This window comes from Monopterus albus, unplaced genomic scaffold, assembly GCF_001952655.1.
Source record: "Monopterus albus unplaced genomic scaffold, M_albus_1.0 scaffold69.1, whole genome shotgun sequence".
Taxonomy (NCBI): domain Eukaryota; kingdom Metazoa; phylum Chordata; class Actinopteri; order Synbranchiformes; family Synbranchidae; genus Monopterus; species Monopterus albus.
Window position 1 is genome coordinate 1,965,426 of NW_018127949.1, and position 20,764 is coordinate 1,986,189.

Genomic DNA, 20,764 nt, shown 5'->3' on the forward strand with positions numbered 1-20,764 from the left:
CCCACCCCTACATCTGCGATTCATTGACTTTACAATTTACCACATGTCGAGATGGGAGAGGTCGAGCCTCCATCTGAATCACGGCACAAATATGCGAGTGATTTATTGTTTTAAAAAGCCTGGGCCGTTTTAGTGCAACTCCACTTTTCCTGAGCATTACTCCTATTGGCAGACCATGAACAATTACAGTTTGGACTAATTAAGCCCCGAGAATGTGCTGTGCACTGCTAATGTCTAGCAGGCCCCAATTTTAGTTTAATGGTGCCAAACTTTGCTTCCCAGCCCCCCTCCCCCTTTCTTTAACTTAACTCCTCAAATCCAAAGCAGATTGTACTTTTTCTGATGGTTTACTGAGACGAAGCAAAAAAATAAAATCTTCTCCCCCCCCCCCCCCTCCTAGCAAAGGCGGGAGCAAATAAAGGAGTAGTGGGAGGGAGAGAAAGAAAGCGGGAGCTGCTTCCGCCATACTTTGTAAACAAAAGTGATTTGCAAGACAAAAGGAGCGCAACCTTCCAACTAAATTCAGATTGCATTTTGCAGCTAGGGGCACAAAATACAGCCGTGTCGGGCCACGAAACCCCCCGCAGACACCAATTAGGCCCTATTAACATGTAAAGCCAATTTGATAAGGTGTGGGCCCTATCCCTTAAATCCGCATTAAACTATCTTTCCTCTTGTCACAGCCAAAAATCCATTTACAGCAGCTGAACAGACATAATCCATATGATATACTATTGTTATGCTTATACTGCTGCCACATTTAGGAAAGATACTGTCTGCTTGTGTCAGTTATAATAGATAAGGCCACAGCAAAGTGTGCACGTGAGCACAAAGGGGGTGGTGTTGCATTCACTTCTGCATGTTCATTACAATAATCTGACCAGCAAATCCTTCTTTATTTCCTCCTAAAATAAAAACTGATAAAGGAGTCAGCCTGTGTAAAAAGTGGGTGCATGTTTTAAAAAGCTGATCGTGAGGCAACGTGAGCAAAACTAGTACAACACCGCAACTGAAACAAAGAGGGGAAGAGGGGAGAAAAGCTATTGTTTCAACCACACAAAGCCTTTCCACTGTCTTGGAGGATAATCGCCACGGGTTCTGAGAGCGTCTTTTTTCACTCTAAACACAGCGGTGCATGCTTGGCGTTGCATTTTCATCATCCTTTTGCCCCCACCCCCTCCACCTTCTCTACTTTCTTGTTCTTTTTTTAAAACTACTTGTAATTACACATTGAAACTCAAAACCTCCGCCAGAAGTCTCCAGGCCCGGAGAATTATGGGGCCAGGGGTGGCGTCAAATATCTTAACATTCATAAGTCCGAGAGGCAGTAAATAAAGCCACCGGATTTACGGCCCTGCAGCCCCGGTGCAGGAGAGCTGGCTGCCCAGATCCCACTCTCCCTCGCTCAGCCTCTGTGTCTCCAGACCTGTTGAGGTGTGATGTTAGCCCACAGTGCCGGAGTTAACCCGCCACCTTTTCTCACAAGCCCCGTGTTAGCACCGGCAGGAAACAAAAAGGTAGACAGAGAGAGGAAGAGAGGTAGAGAGAGCAAAGGCAACAGTGGGAAAGTGAAAGGAGATGGAAAACTGGGGTGAACCAGGCCACTTCTCCAATTCAACCTGCACCCAGTGATCCAGCAGGCCTTTGTATGAGGTGCAGGGAGAAGGGAGACAGCAGGGAGAGAAGAGGAGGAGACGAGGGCAGGGAGACTTTTAAAGCCCGGGCACAACGTCATGTCAAATTGTTAAATGATACTAAATTGTAAGCCTCCTTGGACTTAGGTGGTAGGAAAAACAAATTCTTACTGCTTATGGCTCCCAAGGGTCAGACAAATTATTGTCACCGCCACATGCAGGAATTTTTTCTCCCCACAAGTCATGCAAAAAAACCAGAACTCTTGGTAACAAGGTAAAATGCCCAGATAGATCAGGATCAGTGCCAACTGACTGGGAAGAAAATCTAAACTGATCCGAATTTTATTTTGAGAAATACCTGAAAGTGGTGCCATACAGGAGCCAAAAATCTCAATTTGTATTAAACATAAAAAATACAGATTTAATGGCCTAGATGTTGAAAACCACATCCTAAAAATATACGCTCCAGCTTCGCCCAAACCGAGAGGAGCAGGAGGAGAGAAATGAAGCGAAAAGCAGCGAAAATCAAAGCCTTTCATGACAAGACAAAGTCTCATTCCAATAATACTAGCAGTCATATTCAGTGCCTCACGTGACATGTTAGGGAGCAAGACAGCTAATCAATGTCCAGGTGAATTATTTATGCCAGCTTTAAGTCTAATACATTTATATTACAGTGACCGCTGACTTCAAAGCTCTAATGGCTGGACACACAGGGCGCTTCAGACAGCGGGAGCTGAGGCTGCACAGAAGGAAGCCCACCACCAAAAACCACATTCAGCCGCAGCCACCGTTCAGGTACATCTGTGAGTTCAGATACAATAAATCTTGTCTAATTATTACTAATTAAGCACCTTCCCAACTGTCAGCAGCAACGTTTCACATCTGTAATGAAGTCATCTATAAGCAAGTGGCGTTGAGACTAAAATAAACAACAGGTAACAAATCACGTACCATGCTTTTAAAAAACACAAGTGATCCTTCAGTTGTGGAAATGTCGGAAAATTGTATTTCAGGAGTGGAATTCAGAGAGCAAAGGTCAACGCTGTGTCGCCGCAGCATCCTTCAGTCATACTACACAATTTACTGCCTTTCTAGCACAATAAAACGAGCGCTCCACGGACTCATACAGGGCAGAGTACTGTGATAGTCAGAGAGAAAACTGGAAACCTCTGCCACTGAAACAAGGAAATGCTTCAGTTCAGATCATGTGTTTTGTTGTGAACGTGTGTTTGTGTCAGTACTGATGAGAATAATGAGTGACTAATTCCACATACCAGCCGGGTAGTGAAAACAAGGCTGACTGAGAGAATGGCTAAATGTTTTCATATGTGCACAAGTCAGGAATGATCCCATCTTTTTAACTATATAACACACACACACACACACACACACACACAGAGAGAGAACTGTAAACGCAGCAAACATAATTTCATGTTGAGCTCTGGGTGATTGTGTTGAACTCAAAAAGCTGAAACAGTGTCAAACACAAAAGAAGATATTAGGTTTCAGATCTGTATTTATTTCCAAGGTGTGCAGAGCGCACAAAAAATTAAGCTAATGAATATCAGTTTCATTAGGCAGAGCTGAGCTGGTGGCGGGGTCGAGGGGTTACATCTCCTAATGCCTGGTCTTTGCCTTAACCTTGTAAAATGAGATGACAGGTCCTAAAGCACAGACAATATTGCAACCGTTTAAAAAAGGGGGGCCAAAAAAAACAAAAAAAAAACACCCATGGTTGAGAAAATTATGCCGCTTAAGGATTTGCGCAGTGGGACTAGTGAGTTACTGAGCAAATGAGTGAGTGTGCATAATTATAGCATGGCTGATTTTGTATAAATAAATAAATAACATGAATTTATTATAAATATGGGTTTATCAGGCACGTGCTTTGTTTTTTAAAGGCGATGGATTTCTCATTAGAAGTAAAGATGGTACACATGCAGCAGAGTACAGCAGAGCGTTGCACATTCATTTCCATCCAACAAGACATATATATATTATATATATATATCCATACATACATATAGTCACTTTGAAAAGCTCATTTGCATGGTGTTTTTATTTGTGTGGTTTCACGTTGCTCTACACTGCTTACAGCATGTCAGCAAGCCAGTGTAAAGGTCTGAATGCTCATGCAGCTTGTGTGAGAAAAAAGGGCATTTTTGATGAGGCTGTGCAAACACAAGCCAAGTGCATTATTCAGTGGCTCCAAAACATGCACTTATCAGTAAAAAAAATGTCATGTGCACGACCTGCCAGAAAAACACTGTCCTCACACCGCTTAGCACTGTTAGCATGTTAGCTGCTGGACGGGACGAGCACGCGCCGGGCGCTGCAGGCGGACATGCATGCCTTTGTACTGTACACTTCAGGGGAATTTGCAAAACTTGCCTCTGCATTTTTATCAGCAACACTTCTGGGTGACAACACTCCGTGCCTGGCTGCCTCCGTGTCTTGCTCGGAGCCCGTGTGTGTGTGAGGAGCGTGTGTGTGTGTGTGTGTGTGTGTGAGGAGCGTGTGTGTGCACATACAGTTTGTAAATAAATGAACTTACTGTGCGTGCTGTCGGAGAAAGTGATCCATTGGGGAGGTAGGGGCTTGTGAGATCGGGGATCATTATAAATGGATAGCCCGGGTACGGTGGGCTCTTGAACAGCCCTCCATCTTGCCTTTTCGCAGCTAACATGGCGGGGGGGAAAGAAGAAAACTTTTTATAAAGTGGCCTTTAAAACTTTGCGTTTTCCTCAGGAATATGCATTAGAGGAACAAAGCGGAGGATATCCCCTCCGTCAGGCACATTTAATGTCATGGTGCAGGAAAAACAAAGAGTGGAACAATAAAACAGAAACTCACCCTCCTCTAAACTTTCTCTCGTTTTGTCTCTGAAAGTTTCAGATCTAGGCGGAGGCCGTCTTTCCGCCTTGAAATGCAACGAAACACAGGGATTGCGTTAAGGTTAACACAACGGGCGACAGTTACCTTTCTTTTAAAGTCTATTAGTGGAACAATTTAGGAAATGTAGGCCCCCGACTTAACAGAGCTGGGGCACGACCGACTTACCTCTGAATCCGACGAGCTGTTTTGATTCGTTTCCGACTCGTTTACAAGAGAAGATTTGACATCTGCTAAATCCCTTTCTGCCGAGGAGTTCTCCGAAATTTTCTCTTCCTGCTCCCCTTCGTCTTTGAAGGAAATCATTTCATCGTTTGCACCCAGATCGTCCCCTCCACCGCCGTTGAGCTGCGGCATTTTTCCCGAGCAAAAATGTTTTGGAGGGGGCAAAACACAAAGTTTTAAACCCTTGATCTCGGTGATCTAGAAAGTCCGAGTTTAAGTTTGGGGTCTGTATTGGCGTTTTCCAAAGCTCTGGCGGTTGCTATAAAACTAAAAAAGAAGGGAATCTTGGCAGAAAAAGGAAGCCGGAGAAGGAGCCGAGCCGCTCGGATTGAGTGAGTTGAAGTTGGTCGGAGTGGTTTTCAGTTCAAAGGCGGCGCTGATTGACAGATAGAGAGGGATGGAAATAGAGAGAGTCTGGATTCAGGATTATTGACAGGGAGAAACACACAAGAAACTAATGAGATTCAAACAGGGAGGGACTTGAAGTGACGTTTCATAAATAGGAGGAAAAAAGGAGAAGGGGGCAGAGAAAGAGAAAGAGAGAGGGAGGCTGGAGGAAGCCGGCGGAGGACTGCGGTGAAAGGCATGTGAGGAGGAAAAATGCAGTTTGGGAGCAGGACAGTGATGGTAAAATAGGAGGAAGATAGGAGCTGCTTGCAAATGTGGATTAAACGCACATATGGGCGGTCTCCCGGTGAAAAAAATGAAAAGAGGGTACTTCCTCAGGCTGTTTGCAACCAGTTTGACTCCACTGTTCCCACCCAGTCTGTCAAACTGGGGCCAAATTAAGTTGTAGCTTGAATTAAAGTTGTTTTATTTTTTCTTTCTTTCACATTCAGGCTCTACTTTTGTGTCTGTCCCCCTTCTTGCTAAATACTAGAGGCCTATCAAAGCAGAATAAAAGCTATTACACCAAGCTGCGTTGTCACATCCTTAGATCTATTTTTCATTACATTAGATAATGTTTCCTCAGATCTATTTTTTGGGATGGAAGGTGTTATTGCATCCCGCTTGCCTGACAGGTGTGATGTCCTCTGGGACCAACCTGAATTTCCTCACTGGCAGAGCAGAGTGTTTTTTTACTTTTCACTTCTCCCTCAGCAGCCAAACTGGACACAAATAGCCGATGCAGATTTGGATGCTCCAATTCTGTGTCTTATATAGAAATACAACATTAAAAAGACATATATGTGATAATGTGGGTAGTGTGCGTTGCAATTAATTAAAAACATGTTAAGAAAATGTCATTTGACCATGAAATGATCAAATATTCAGCACAGTACACATCAACAATACCTTATTTAATTTTTGTTAGTTTAAGGTGCATGCAAGTTGTCCAATGTGAGACATTACTGATTTACTTTGCCCTAATAATTAACTATATTTTTTTACAAAAATGGAACAACAAAGAGAAAAATGCTAAAAATATTCAACAGGGTCCTCTGAGTGAAAGCTGATTAATGTGGGATAAATACAAAATACTAAAACAAAGTCCAAAAAAATGGAGTTGTTCACCTGAAATGTATATAAAAGCAACTGGGAAAGAAAGCCCCTGAAGCTGAACAAGAGGGCTGTGCACGTGTGTGTGTGTGTGTGTGTTAGTGCGTGCATGTCTATGAGATGAGCCCGGCAGCAGCGATTTAGTAACCTTATCTCCTCGGCTCTGGAAATGCAGTTTCTATTATAGCCAATATTTGACGGAGCAATCACAAAATCAACAATGAATTTCAGATGTAGCTGCAGAGACACAAAGCTGAAACGTACATTCAGGTGACACTTACACTCTGTTGCAACATGGTCGGCTCCTTTCAAGCAAAACATATCACTGAGAGATCAAAACGAGACATAGAAGTGCTGATTGGAGAAAACTATTTTTTAATGTCATCATGCAGTTAGACGCGTGAGAACAAATACTGTGACACTAATTTCTCCGTATCCGCTCTCAGCGGTGTTGTCAAACAGCTGTGATGGGGAATTATGTGCACAGTGTAGCACCAAAGTGCTGTGAATCTGCCTACCAACACACCTAGACCAGACAACACCATGAAAGCAGACAGTGATCACTGATGCGCTTTATATCTGGCTGAGGTGAGAGCAGTGTTTGCGTTGACTGGCTGCAGCCCAGCCAGCGGTGGTAGGGAGCAGGGAGGAAGGGAGAGGGATCGCTGGTTCTGGTTCTTATCCAGTGCGTCTGTGTTTAGGCAGCCGGTGGAAGAGGAGGCACCCTGCCGCTCGGGGCCCTCCAAACCTGAGCCCACACCGACCAGACCAAAGCAGAGGAGCTCCAAGCTGGCCCCTCACTGGATTGCCTCAGCAGGCACCTGAGAGTTTACCGGGGACTGGCAGCGTGTTATCTCGCCTGCTATGGGGACACCTGCCTCTGATGCCGCCCCGGTGATTCTAATCTACAGACACCTTTAATAAGATGATGATAGGCTGCTGCTCTGGATGATGGAGCAGTAGCACGCACAGGTTTCTGTTTTTTGTTATGGGCTTTGTTTGCCCACCTCTGCTCTATATATAGTCGTGGTTAGGGAATTTTCTCATCCATGCACTTCCATGTCTCAGAGCATGGAGGAGAGTCAGCAGCAGTGTCTGATCACAGGACTCTGTGCTCTGTAAGCACATTTGAAAGTGCTGGATACCTTGTATGTTCTGACATATTTGATGGCAAATAAGCAGCCAAATACATTTATATTTGCACTGAAATATATATAGAAATGTTTACAATATGTGTACAACATGTGCCAGTTAATTTAGTTCGTATGTCGTGTGTTTTTAAATATTTAGGGGGGGCACTCTTTTCCAGAAAGCATCTTACACAATAAACATTTTGATCTGAATTCAGGAGTCTACTGACATAACAGTTGATTCATACAAAGTGTTTGGTATCAATACATCTCATCATCTTCTGAATCCCACTGTCTATATGTTTTATGCTTGCAGATCCTGTGATTTAAAAGGAAAAATAAAAGAAATAGAAGCTGCGCAATTAAATTAACATACTCTGTATTGTCTGGTTTATACATAGCCTAGATATTTTTTAAATTCTGATTATGGTTTAGTGTATTTCTGCAGCTTCAGTATGCAGCTAAATGAAAGTTCCCTCCAACTGTTCTTAGTCTGATTAAAGAAGCACAATACTTGGTTAAAGACTTCTGCAAAAATCCTCCCAGAACTAGATTTGAAGAATCCAGACAGTGAACAACACCACTGTTTCATCTCTCATAGGGGAGGTAGCAGCAGCACACAGTGCACGTCCCCGTGTTTGCAAACAGTTAATTACCCATCATGCACCCCTGTTGCCAACCATACCAGCTAAAAGGTCTCTCTTTGCTGATTAACATTACTACTGGACATTTTCTCTTTTTTTTCCTCACAAGAATGGCCTTGTTTTATGGCAACTGTGGTTTGATTTATTCCAGTAATGACGTTTGTTCACGTGATAATAAGTGAAATGTAACATTTAACTTTAGTTGCATTTAGTCAAGTGCAAATTTCCTCTATTGTTGGGAGAGATGCTGTTAAGCATTTCGCCATTTATTGTCGGTACAGCTCATGTAAATTCTATCATCAGGACAATGCTGAGGTTAGCCATAATTACATGTAGACTAATGGTCTCCATCTTTTTTTCTTTCTTTTTTTTTGGAATGGACAGGATGGAGAAATAAAGGCCTGATTTACCTGATTATGAAAAGACTTGTTTCATGCTGTATATGATTCATTAGAGTAAAAGCAAATCAGGCAACAAATATAAAGATTGCATTTGTGTGTCAATGGTTACTTCTGTTTTCTTGATTCGTGTGCTTATTACTGTGCCTGTTAAATTCAGTATGTCACTGTTCACTATGCAGAACATTTGTGCATTTTAACCACTCTGTGCAAATCTTTGCTCAGCCACTGCTGGCTTGGGATTTGTATTCTATACATCAGGCCAGTGATACAGGAAAGAAATGCTTTGTTGAAAAACGACATCATTACATACGTACAGCATACTGTATATACTGCAGACGTATATGTTTATGTATTTTTACTCTTATTGTACTTGTAGAAGAGGAGCGTCTCTGCTCCCTTGCCCCTCAGCATTCGCTCATCATTTGACACAATAGCACAATACAGGTGAAAATAAAAGATTTGCATACAGGAATTACATTCATAAGTCCTTAAAAAGGAATATGCTATGAGCAAAGCTTTGAGGGCGAGGGTAATATCTTTTTCATGTCTGAGGGACAGTGGTGGAAAGTAACTAAGAACATTTAGGTCTCAATGGGACTTCCTGGAAAGATAAAGGTTAAATAAAAAATAAAAATAAGACATTTACTCAAGTACTGTACTTAAGTACAAATTAAAAAAATGTACAGTATATAATCAATTAAATGATTTTATTTCAGTTGTTATAATCCACAACTAAAGTAAATTGAAGACAGCGGACAAAGAGAATAACAGTGTAACAAAGAGTGACGCACAGCAGCCGGTGACTCCGCACTCATCTAAGATCAATATTTTGCCCCCTGAGACATTCCAACTAATATAACAAACAGCTTATCAAGCATTTCATTAGGCTAAAAGTTTATGAATCAATAACCAAAACAGCTCAAATCTCAGCATGCAAAATCCCCCCAAAAATCCCATGAACAGGGATCAGGAGTTTTCTTGTGAATAGCCTGGACACTCAGGATTAATGTAAGCACACTAGTTTTCATATCACTGTAGGTATTGGAGCTGTGTTTCCAGAAGTCACCCGCACAGCATCGTGGGAACCGTATTAGGCCTGCTACGTGAGGTTGCTTCCAAAACAAACAGCCGAGCATTTTTGAGAAATGGATGTGATAGTCATTAATCAAGGTCCGAGTCGGGTCCTGAAGTCCACCTGAGAGACAAGGTAACCTATGTACTCAGCGGCTGCAGATCTGCAGGCTGGCACACACAAACCTCTCACCTGTCCGTCACGGCAGTATCTCGCAGGGAGAGGCAAGCCAAGCCACTGCTGGCTGGTAAATGTTACCTGGAGGTCAGTGGTATCCAGGCCAGCAGGTTGGTGGTTTAAAGCACATTTTCACACTGGTTTATCAGTGAATGTATCAGCCGTCAGAGAACTAAAGGAGATTTTTATACATTAGTTTGTCTCCGGACTTGGAGAGGAGACGATGTATGTTGTGTTTGTCACTGGACTGGAACCTTTATTCTTCAGGGTACCTGCATGACTGAGCATGGTGTTGGTTTTATCACACAGAAAATCACTGACCGATTGTGTAATTAAACCAGAAACGGAATCACAGACAGATAAACCCCACGGCTGTTCTTCTTAAGATTATGACCCCTTGTGAACAGATGGATATAAGTAATTTTCTCTGTGGTTCAAGTCATGATTGCGAGATTCTGACAAGTTTGAGCTGTTTATTCAATCAGCTGGTGCCACTAAAGCTAAAGTCAGACAACAAATTTAACCTCAGAGCATTTTTGAACCTTCACTCCCAAAATAAAAGCTTAAAGTAGATGCACAGGACACATGTTGAGAGAGTGGCTTCCTGTTGAGCCCTGTTTTGTGTGCGAGGACCACACTGGAACGCTCCCTTTCTCTGATAGGTTTGTATGCAGGACCCTCCACATCTATGCAGTTTTAATGGGGAGAAACTTTCTGATTGTTGGTTAAGGGACTGAGAGTATCTCATAGAAGGTCCTTGCACAAACAGGAAGCAGAAGGTCTAATTGTGAGAGAAGTAAAAGGAGGGATTGTGGCTTCTTCAAGCTCCTCGCAAGGTCACAATTAAAATCACAGCTAGGGGAAGCTGACCTTTTGGGGAATGAATCAAGAGTGATTATGTGCGTGATAAAGTTAAGCTTGTCTTTGTGTGGCCGAGTTTTGAGCAAAGTTTTAATCATTTCTTGACTGTTTTGTGTTCACATTTGTATATGCATTCATTTTGAGCTTTACTTATCACATTCATTGCTACTTAAACGGCATAATATATATGCTCGTAGTCATAGAAATGCTGACTGAATTCCAGTGTCACTGACTAGGTTTAGGTCTATTTAAAGATATTTCAGGCACTTTAATGTAGTGAAGGACACATTTTCATTGAAAAGGCTCTGCACACATTGTTACAGAAAATCTAATGAAAACACACAGAGGGATCTAAGAAACTTCTACTTTTTTCATTTGAATTTGACACAGTTGCTCATTTGCTAAGAATAAGCACCTGTTTCTCTTTCAATGCTATAACATCTTGGAAAAGAGAAACGACTGCATCTTCAACACTCTACAAGCATACTTATTAAAAATCCATGCAATGAAGACGTGACCTTAAGTCAAATGAGTTGCTTCTCAGTACCAGTCAGAGCAACGCTGTGTTCGTTTGGTTTTATTAACAGAATAGAAGAGGAGCCCGTTAATGAAACATCAGTCTATGTTCTTTGTGTAATGTGACTTGTAAGAAAGCTAAACATCATTTATGGTTAAGTCGTGTGCTATAGTTGATGCAAAGGCTCCCTTCTCTGCAGCCACATATTGCTGCCATAGTGGCCAAAGAGAACAGCAAAACACCCATTATCTATACCTTTTATCCTGCAGAGGGTTGGGGGGAGCTGGAGCCAATCCCAGCTGACACTGGGTGAGAGGCAGGGTACGCCCTGGACAGGTCACCAGTCTGAACAGGAAAACAGCAGCTCAAAAATAAAATTAGTTCATCATCGTCATGACTGTGAACAATAGCTGCATGTATATAAACTCCTAAACTAAAAGTATTCCTATACAACATGATGTTTCAGTGTGTTATGTTATTACATGAGCATATTGGATTGATATCAGTGATGCCTCACTGATTGTTTAACATCTGGAAAAATTCAAACTGGCTGTATGTTTTGAGCGTAAACTGTAACAATACTGTAGCTAAACGTGCCAAATTAGAGTAGCACGGTTAAAAGTGCAACGTGCCCATCCGAAATGTAACGGAATAGAAGCATGAAATAACATAAAATGACAAGACAAATGTAAATTACATTTACCTCACAAAGTGTACAGTCTTAAGTAACACCACATCTCACTGAACCTCACTAGATACGATACTTATAGTCAAGGTAAAACAGGAAAGGTGTGGTTCAGAGATTGTACAACAACTTTGTGTAAAATGTTGAAATTAAAAATCGGTTGGAATTAGCACAGTTTTAGAGCAGCACTCACATTCTACACCATAAACATATTGCTGTCATCTAGCCTTGATCTTGTAACTCTAGTATTTGTCCAAAATAAAGCTCCATCTACTGGAAAGTAAATGGACACAGACCGAGATACATTTTGTAGAAACATAAGTAAGAAAGCAGACGGTGAAAAGCAACGAGAACATTTGGTGGTGTAATTCCTCTCTTTGTTGAAATGCTCTTTGTTGTCAGTATGACACACACTGTACACTCACAGCTGTTCTTAAAGGTCTGTCGGCCTTTTGTTTGAATGTTTGGATCTGATAGACAGATGTGAGTGTCTGAAGTTTAAGGGCACAGTTGGTTCAAATATTGATTACCTCTCAGGTATTCCTTTTTCAAAAGGAAAATTGATCCCAAAATCATTCATAATCATACACATAGCTCTGTGTTAGGCAAATCTGATATTGTGGACACAACGTATACACACACACACATACATACAAAACGTTAAGGCCCCAAAGCTTCATGCTTCGGCCGCAACTAGAGATTTTTGGCTGCAGCCCTCGTGGTCTTCTTCGAAGACCCTAATTGAGAAATTAATGCAGAAAAATCAATTGGCCAAGTTTTGTGCCCAATAGATTCCTGAAGGCTTTAAAAGAGCAGCGATCAATGCTTTCCACATGGGTGGCTGCACAGCCCCCTTGCTTTTTTGTTTATGTGTTCATAGCTGAAGGATTTCAATATATGAATTTCAGTGAAATAAATAAACACTAATGAATTTTACACCTTTCGTGATCCCATGATGCGTGATGTATATTCCAGGTCATTAAATGATGTCTTTGTTTGCCACTTAAGTATCACTTAATGTGAAAAAGCTTTCTAAGACCTGGGAGGTATTGTGTGGAAACTGCGCTCTTACCGGCAACACTTTTGAGCCTGCCTTATTTACACTTCAAAATGAGGCTCTTTTAACATTCTGTGATCATCCGCAGCATTGCTGCTGAATGAACCGGCGCGTTTTTTTCCATCCCTCTTACCTAGAGGACATCAGCTTATTTAAGGCCATTTTAAAACTCTGTGCATCATCATCAGGTCAGTGAAAAAGCAGCCTTGAATTCCCTTTGACACAACTGTCTTTTCCAAACAGCATCAAGTGTGCATCATCTTGCTATGACTCAAAGCGAAAGGCAAAATGGAGAAAAATGGCCACAAGAGAAAGATGTGAGGCTAAAGTCTTTGTGTATTTTATCAGTTTATTCTTAAAACCAAACAACATTTTCCCTATTATTACTCTGTTCTGTTGTCAGAATCTCAACAAGGAGAAAATGAATATTTGCTTGTGGTTGTTGTGAAGGAAAACTAGTGCCATGTTCTTCTTTGTGCTTGTTAGCCACCTTCCAAATTCATCATAAGCCCAAAGATCAGATCACAGTAATATTTGATCAATATTAATAAGGATAGACAAACTCCTCCAGTAATTACCACAGTCTCTGGGCTTTGATTTCGACCATTACTAACGCCTCTGCATCTTTAGATTAAAAAAGCGACCCCCTTTTATTTCATAACATTAAATCCCAACATGCATCTTCTAAAAGCTCTAATAAGACAAAGATAAGATTTGCATCCCCATACAAGTGTCTTTTTCAATTGATTATGAAGCCGCCATTGATGTGTGAGAAATTGATGTTTTCCTCTGTTCTTAAGGGCGGCTAATAGAAGGGGCGGGCTTCGAGGAGGAGACTTTACTACTTTGATCTTCAATCAGTAAAAAATCCCACTTCTTCTTTGTCAGACTATATTTGGTAAATAACAGTGACAATCTGCAGGGCCTAGAAATGGAGAGACAGCGAGAAGGAGAAGAGGACAGATAAAAAGGTGAAGTGATAAAAAGGAGTTGGAAAGTGGGAGAAAGTAGGAGGACAGTGGGAGAAAAGGGCATAAAGGGAGAAACATCCTGTTTGTTAAATTTAGGGTGAGCTAAAAGGTTAACATTGCTCTAGCACTGTGTGATACAGGGGCCAAAATAGCTGTTTGGCACCGCTGCCTCACATGGATGATGCTGACGGGTAAATATTTCTTACCTTGTTTATTTTGGGCGAATCAAATTTTACACAACCGCCCCTGTGTTTGTGTGAGTGACGTTACATTATGACAAACGCAGCAGGCTTCTAATTAGGCCCTATGAAAAACAACAGGTGGATGTGAGGCAAGTAATAAATCATTCAGCCAATATGTGCTGCCAACAGACCTGTTGCCTTCCTCTGTTTTTTCTCTTTATGTGTCTGTGAAGAGGAATTGTTAGTGCACACTGTGCACCGTGAACAGATGCACAAGATGTTGTGCGCGTCCCACACATGTTTGTACAGCACATCATTTCCGTCAGGTATTTTGTAATCAGATTCTCAGTGATGTTGCTTGTGTCTAAGCGTGCGAACCCCTGGCATCAGGACACTAACACAGCAACAGTTAGGTGTTAGGTGATGATTCTAAGTTGCACTGAGGGGTGGTCGTCTGTCTCAGTGTTGTGGTCAGACACAGTCTGGCTACTTGTTTCCTTCTGCTTCTAGTCTTTATGCTAAGCTAAGCTAAGAGTTACAGTATGTAACTTAAGGTAGTGCTGCTATAATCATCATTATAATTTAAAAAAACAAGAAGTGGCCAAATCTGTATCATCCACTGTGCAAAATAAAAACTAACTTTAAGGTGTGACATCTCAAAAAAAAGTATGTAAATGAAAGACTGAATTTGAAATGTTACATGACTCCAATTAACACAACAGCTGTTATGTATGCCAAGAACAAAATGAAGCTTTTAGCATTATGTTGTTTGTTCTACCTTATATCTTTTAATTGAGACCCAGGCAAGTAGAGTGTACATGTGGGCAGAGGGAAGGTGAAAAACATCCGTGAGATTCATGAAGGAGACTAGTTTCCTGATGTGGAATCAACAGCTGAAGTTAACAACAGAACTATTAGGCAATGAAAACTGTCTGAACTCTCTATATATTGTGGGTTTGATTAAAACAGCCAAGAAGAAAACACTTCCCCCGTAAAAGAACCAGTAAACCAAAGAAGGAACAAATAAGCTACATAAAAATGAGAAATAAGAGCAGGATGAATAACAAAGGCTTGAACAGAGTGCTGATATCTTTAAAAAAAAAAAAAAAAGCCCACAGTTCAGTTAAAAGCGACATGAGACAAGAGCTGCAATGGTGAGCTGGATAGACAGAACTGGGAGGTGAAGACAGAGACAAGGGGAGCTCGGTGGGAGGTTTTGGTGGGGCTGGGGGCAGGCTCCAGGCAGACGAGAGGGTAGGGAAGGCGAGCCCCCCATGGACACCAAGGAAAAAAAATCTAATACGCCTTCAACACATGCAAACACTCATTTACAAATGTTTACAACCTTTAAGGAACAAAAAAAGGTGATTCGATGCCGTTCGATATCAACCCCGTAACGGCCAAATAGCAAACTGGGGATAAGCCTGAAATGGGGGTTGGGGGGGGGCAAATACAGCAGACATTTGTTTATCTTTTGGTTTTTAATATCATTTTACTTACTGTCTTTTCACCTTTTCAATAGTTAAACTGTGCAAAAAATAATATTACAAGTAACAACTGTGTTTTAAAAAAAGACAAGCTATAATCAATATTTGTGTTTGTAATGATATTTCAACTTAATGCATTCATTACAATAAATTTACAATGGTTTATGTTTGTTTTGTGTGTGTATAGTTGCATATTTCCAAACAATAAGACCTTATGATCTCCCCACAGTATAATTGTAGTCTGCTATTGATTTTTTTAATTTATAAGTGGTTCATGAATATGGATTTTAACAAAAGGCTAAATATAAATAGTATTTTAGACAGAGTACACACTACTCATGTAAGTTTGACTTCATTCCTTCCCTAAAGTGAGAGGATATATGGTTGTAAATGTGGCAAGACGCTGCTGCAGCTGCTGGAAGGCTCCGGTGAGGACTGAGGGCTTCATGTAGTGGTTACCGGCTCACTGAAGCCTCCGACCCAACGACCACCAGCCTTTCAAAAGTAACTCAAGCCAAAAGTGAACATAAGAGGTTTTTTCTTCAGCCCTTTTACAGCCAACATCCATAAAAACCTTAAAAACCTCCACTGTTTCAGTCAGTCTAAAGATGGCCGACAAGGCCAAACATCTCCGATCAAAACTATTAAAACTCTTCAGAAACATCCACACAGGCCGTCCCTGTCTCAAAGATGTTTTATATAGAGCAATGAGGGCTTGATAAAAGGGTCGTGCAGCAGAAAGAAAGAAGTGTAATAAGGTTATTTTATGCCTTTGTGCTTAAAACTAAGTGTTGAAAGTGCCTTTCCTGAGTAACTTAAATACAAACCCTAGTATTAAGACAAAGAAGATGTAGAAGAAAACTTTGTTTTTCTCAGGGAATGAAAATTTCAGAAGGGCTGTTGCTCTCCGATCCCTGCAGGTCCACCAGTGGCCCCGTACCCCACCACGACAGGAGAGGAAAACCTGTGTCAAAAAGTCTGTTTTCTAACGGTGCCTCATCTACATATTTGAATAATACATAGTGCTTATAAGCATATTAAATGGAATGTGGCCACGTGTCATTTGAAGGCAGAGATTAGACCTTCCCAGTTAATTATAAAGATGTCAAATGTCAGCGGGTGAACCCACGCCCTGGGGTCACCCCCTTTAGTTTGGTGATTATATGCACAAACTATAGATAAAGTGTCATCATACAGGCTATTAAGGTGCTGAGGCTTAAAGAGAGGCTTCCCCTCGCCTTTATTACTATGCAGAATCTGTCAGAGGAGGAAAACGAGACCATGCACTCTTAATGGTTTCTCAAACCTTTACTAGACTCAGCCTTATATTTCCCTCACATACTTTGAAACAGAGATTAATAGGAAAGCTCAACTGATGTTAACTTGCTAAATTAGCTGGCTTAGACCTTTAAGTTTCTAAAATCTTTTGAGATAACACACCCTTGGCTGAGACAATAGTGAGGTTGTGTGTGCACATGTGAGTGAGTTTGTTTTGGTCATTACTGTACCATTAAGACCCAATCAGCTCAGCGGGGCAGCCTTGTGGAAAGCAGCACAGGCCTGAGAGAGCACCTTGGGTTCACCTTGACAGGACCGCCAGTCAAACGGGGCAGATCTCTCTGTGTTTCTGTCAATCTGACTCCCCCTCTGAAGTTCATTTAAAGGGAGGGGCAGCGGCTCACTAGCTCCTAACAGGTAAGAAGGGCCCATATTATCAGCCCTCAGAGAGAGCAGGGCAGAAGTCTGATGTGTTCTTTCAACTGTACTAAACTGTCTGTACTGTAGCTCAGCTCGCTGACTGACTAGACACACACACACACACACACTTACAGCAGCAGCTCTGTTGGCTGATTGGAAAACAGTGAAAAAGAAAGAGCAGAAAGTGAAGGAGAATAATCAGAAAGATTGCAAGGGGAAATGAAGATGTAAAGACATAAAAAGATTAAGGGTACGGGAATAAGGATGAGATTAAATCTAGGAATCCCTGTTGGTGTGTGCATGTGTGTAAGTCTGAGAGGTGGGAGGGAGAGAGTGTGAGGGGGGAAACAAGAGAAGGGAATGGTATGTTTTCAATGGAAAGTGTATTGCAATCCACTTTTCAGATTTTAGAAGTACACTAGGGGGCTAAGGAGTTTGTTTTGGTTTGGGGGAACTGACACAACATCCACCACTTCCACCGTCAGGCAATCTCCACCTTACACACAAACACACACACCCCTACATGAGGCCCCAGCCCAGCCTTTCCAGCTTCCTCAATATTTCATGGGATGAGCCCATGCTGACTAACTCAAGGCCATGCAAGCAAGGCTCCCTAACCGACCAAAGTGCGCACAGTCTACTGAGGTTCGCGGTTCCCTATATCTACGATCATGGAAACAATAACATTTAGCTACAATTCCCAGGAATCACATACAGGAGACAAAGAAGAACACAGAGAATCCAGTTGACTGTCATAAATGTAAATTATGTTGTTGTCTTTTTTGAGCGTGGCTCCAAAATCGAAGGAGTGAAAACTGACATCACAAAAGAAAACCGGTTCTGCACATTTTGGAAGTTTGAGCCCAAACTCAGTCACACATTAGCTTGTCTCTGATAGCATCCTGAGGGCCTCGAAGAGGTAAGCTTTCCTGAGCTCAGTGTTGTTCATGGATGAATGCATGAAGTTACCTCGTGCAACTTTTTACAAGGAGTTTTATAGGTGTCTGTGGTGGTCCTGCTGGTCCTCCTTTACAATCCCAGCAGAGAGAAACAAATGAAATAAAAACCCTTAACTGGTCACATGCTCCAGTAAATTATTTAACATGCTCAAACAAAACCTGAATTTACATTTGTGTGATTCCATGTGAGTCGATGGTGCCACTGAGTCTGACCAGATTTATAGTTCAGCCCCAACCAGCATCACTAAAAAGCATGTGTACTTATATATCTTACTTGAAGCATAAGGTTGGCAAGGTTTAGAGACAAATTCCATAAAAAAGACAAATATCAGCAGTGCATTAGTCCATCCTCATACTTCCTTCCTGTATGTTGCTCTCAGATTATGATGCTTAAGATGTATATATTCAATTAAAAGAAAGGCAAAGTTTCCTAAAACAGTTCAGTACAGTAGATTGTAGGAACTGTCACTTTGAGATTTGGTGCGCTACCACGCAATGGTCTATGAGAGACTGACTCCGATGTTCGTTGCAGTACAGGAGCATATGCTGCCCATTGAGAAGCTGTGGCTTGCTGATGGCACAGACGAATGAATTATCAGGCTTTGGCTACACAGAACATACTTGATCAGTTCATTATCAGTTTCGGCCCTTTCTTGAGATTGACTGAAAAAGACACAGTAATCATATTTTAAGCTATTTAGAGGAACTGTGACATTAAGTGTTTGATGGATGATCACTGAGACATAGTTGTGTCCAGTGGGTACGAGATTATCCCCTCAGTGAGACACTGGAAAACTGAGAATGACGATTATTGTGGGTGTTTGTGGATTTCACCAAAACCTTGAAACTCTATAGCCTATAGTTTTTATTGAATTTTTGTTTTTTGCCTGTTCAACATGAAACTCAAAACCATCAAATACTCCAATTTTTGCCACTCTGCCTTGTTTTGTCCTGATTTTCTTCAAGTCGAGTGTCATTGGAGAGTAAACTATGTGTATGCGTTCAGTCCTTTGTATTTTTTCCCTCCACCTTTCTTTTCTCTCTCGCAGGATGTGTGCGAGAGAGCCGGGGCGCAGTTGTGTGTGTGTTTACGAATGAACGTGTGCAGGCTTTGTTTTTCTTTTGAACATCCCTTTGATGTTACTGTTTATTTATTTATTTCTCTGCCTGCAAAGGCCCTTTCTTGGCAGTTAGGGCTACAGCGGATTGGGCGTGCGTTGCTCTGAGTGCCATCCATCAGCGAGGAGCCTCTCTGACGGATGAACCTGTGACCTCGGCTCCCTATAGCACATCGGCTTGAAGCTGGAGCTGCGCTGGGGGACTTTTGTTTTTAAGGAGACATAGCGTAACCAGGAGGGCCTCAGCTTCATCACCACCCTGTCGGGCTGAGTGCCAGTGCGCATCACATGTAAAACAACGATTTCATTTCTGGCCAGGAGGTATTGCTTTACTTTGGTTTCTTGATGTTAATGGAGCTCTTGTAGTTGTGGCTGTACGTTTAAAGTTGGTATGATACTTGTTTTCTCTGGTCAGTCAATGAGTTTCAGTATGGCAATGTTATTCCTGAGGCCAGTCCAATGAACATTTGTAATCTTACTCTCAAAATCAGACAAAAAGATGGTGCTTCATCATAAAGATCCCTCACACAGGACATCTCCCATCAGCAGCCTGTGCTGAGTCTGAAAGTGCCCTAATAAGGCAGTACAGTGCGCATGTGATAAGGCCTGTGGACTTCTCACAGCTATGGCTTCATGTACACAGTCATGGAATTTAAAGCTATACTCAACAGGTAAGGAACATAAGATGTAGTTTCTAGACTGCGAAGGCCAAACCATGGGCTGAACCAGAATGAGACGGAGGATTTCCTATTTAGCTACCAATTGTTCCTGCCCTTACCGTTGCATTGAGACTAGTAACTTTAACAGCTGCTGTGCACTCTGCCTCTGCTGGTGTGCAAAGAATTTTGGGATAGGGTGGGCCACAAAGAATCCACCAGTTGGAACCTTCATTGTCCAGCAACCTGGAAACTTTATTGCTTAATAGCTTGGCTGCCATAGTCAATGATGACAGTTACTTCTTAGAAAACTGTGTATTATGTTCTGCTACAAAAATTGTGACCTTTGTGAGATCCACACTGTCTGAAAAGCAGAACAATGATGTCTGAATCCAGTCTATGAGATCTCAAAACATGACAGCAAAACAACTTTAGCAGAGAAAACCCCATTGCAAGGCCATAACACTACAAGCCAGAAAGAAGAGAGAAATGCTCTGGCTACAGTCTGTGTTCATTATGTTACAGCAGATACTCACAATAACAAGTACCTATTTACACATCATCTGCTTTTACTTACTTTTCCATCCCATTGTCCTGCTTTGGAGAAGGACCGCCACTTGAGACGACATTTCCACTTTGAATGGGCGCTGCTATTCTAAGTGTCCATTGAAGGGCACTAGATGTGTGCAACTGTAAGATCATTCTCTTCCTAAATGTTCTGTCCTTCAACCACTGCCATCAGCTCAGCATACAAGAACATCACATTTGGTTTGATAGGCACAAACAGTGTCTGGTTTGAATAAGCAACTTGCCTTATTCAGGTCATGAAAAAGATTTTTTTTTTCAGTCCATCATTTCTGTACTGGGCTGTACATTTCCAAAATACTTGAGCTTG

General features: G+C 41.7%; 1 protein-coding gene across 29 annotated transcripts in view; it reads right to left on the reverse strand.

Moving 5' to 3' along the window:
- Window positions 1-5,324, reverse strand: part of tcf7l2 (transcription factor 7 like 2) — a 90,513-nt gene extending 85,189 nt beyond the window's left edge. For 6 of the 29 annotated variants that reach the window (XM_020605014.1, XM_020605003.1, XM_020605005.1 and 3 more), the window contains exons 1-3: window positions 4,698-5,322; window positions 4,491-4,557; window positions 4,192-4,316 (exon numbers count right to left, since the gene is read on the reverse strand). In XM_020605014.1, coding sequence (XP_020460670.1) covers window positions 4,192-4,316; window positions 4,491-4,557; window positions 4,698-4,886 — 381 coding nt within the window. In that variant the 5' untranslated portion in view covers window positions 4,887-5,322. Of the gene's footprint in view, window positions 1-4,191; window positions 4,317-4,490; window positions 4,558-4,697 lie in introns of all 29 variants that reach the window. The other 23 variants (XM_020604988.1, XM_020604994.1, XM_020604984.1 and 20 more) reach the window with 9 other exon arrangements.
- Window positions 5,325-20,764: the final 15,440 nt, after the last annotated feature.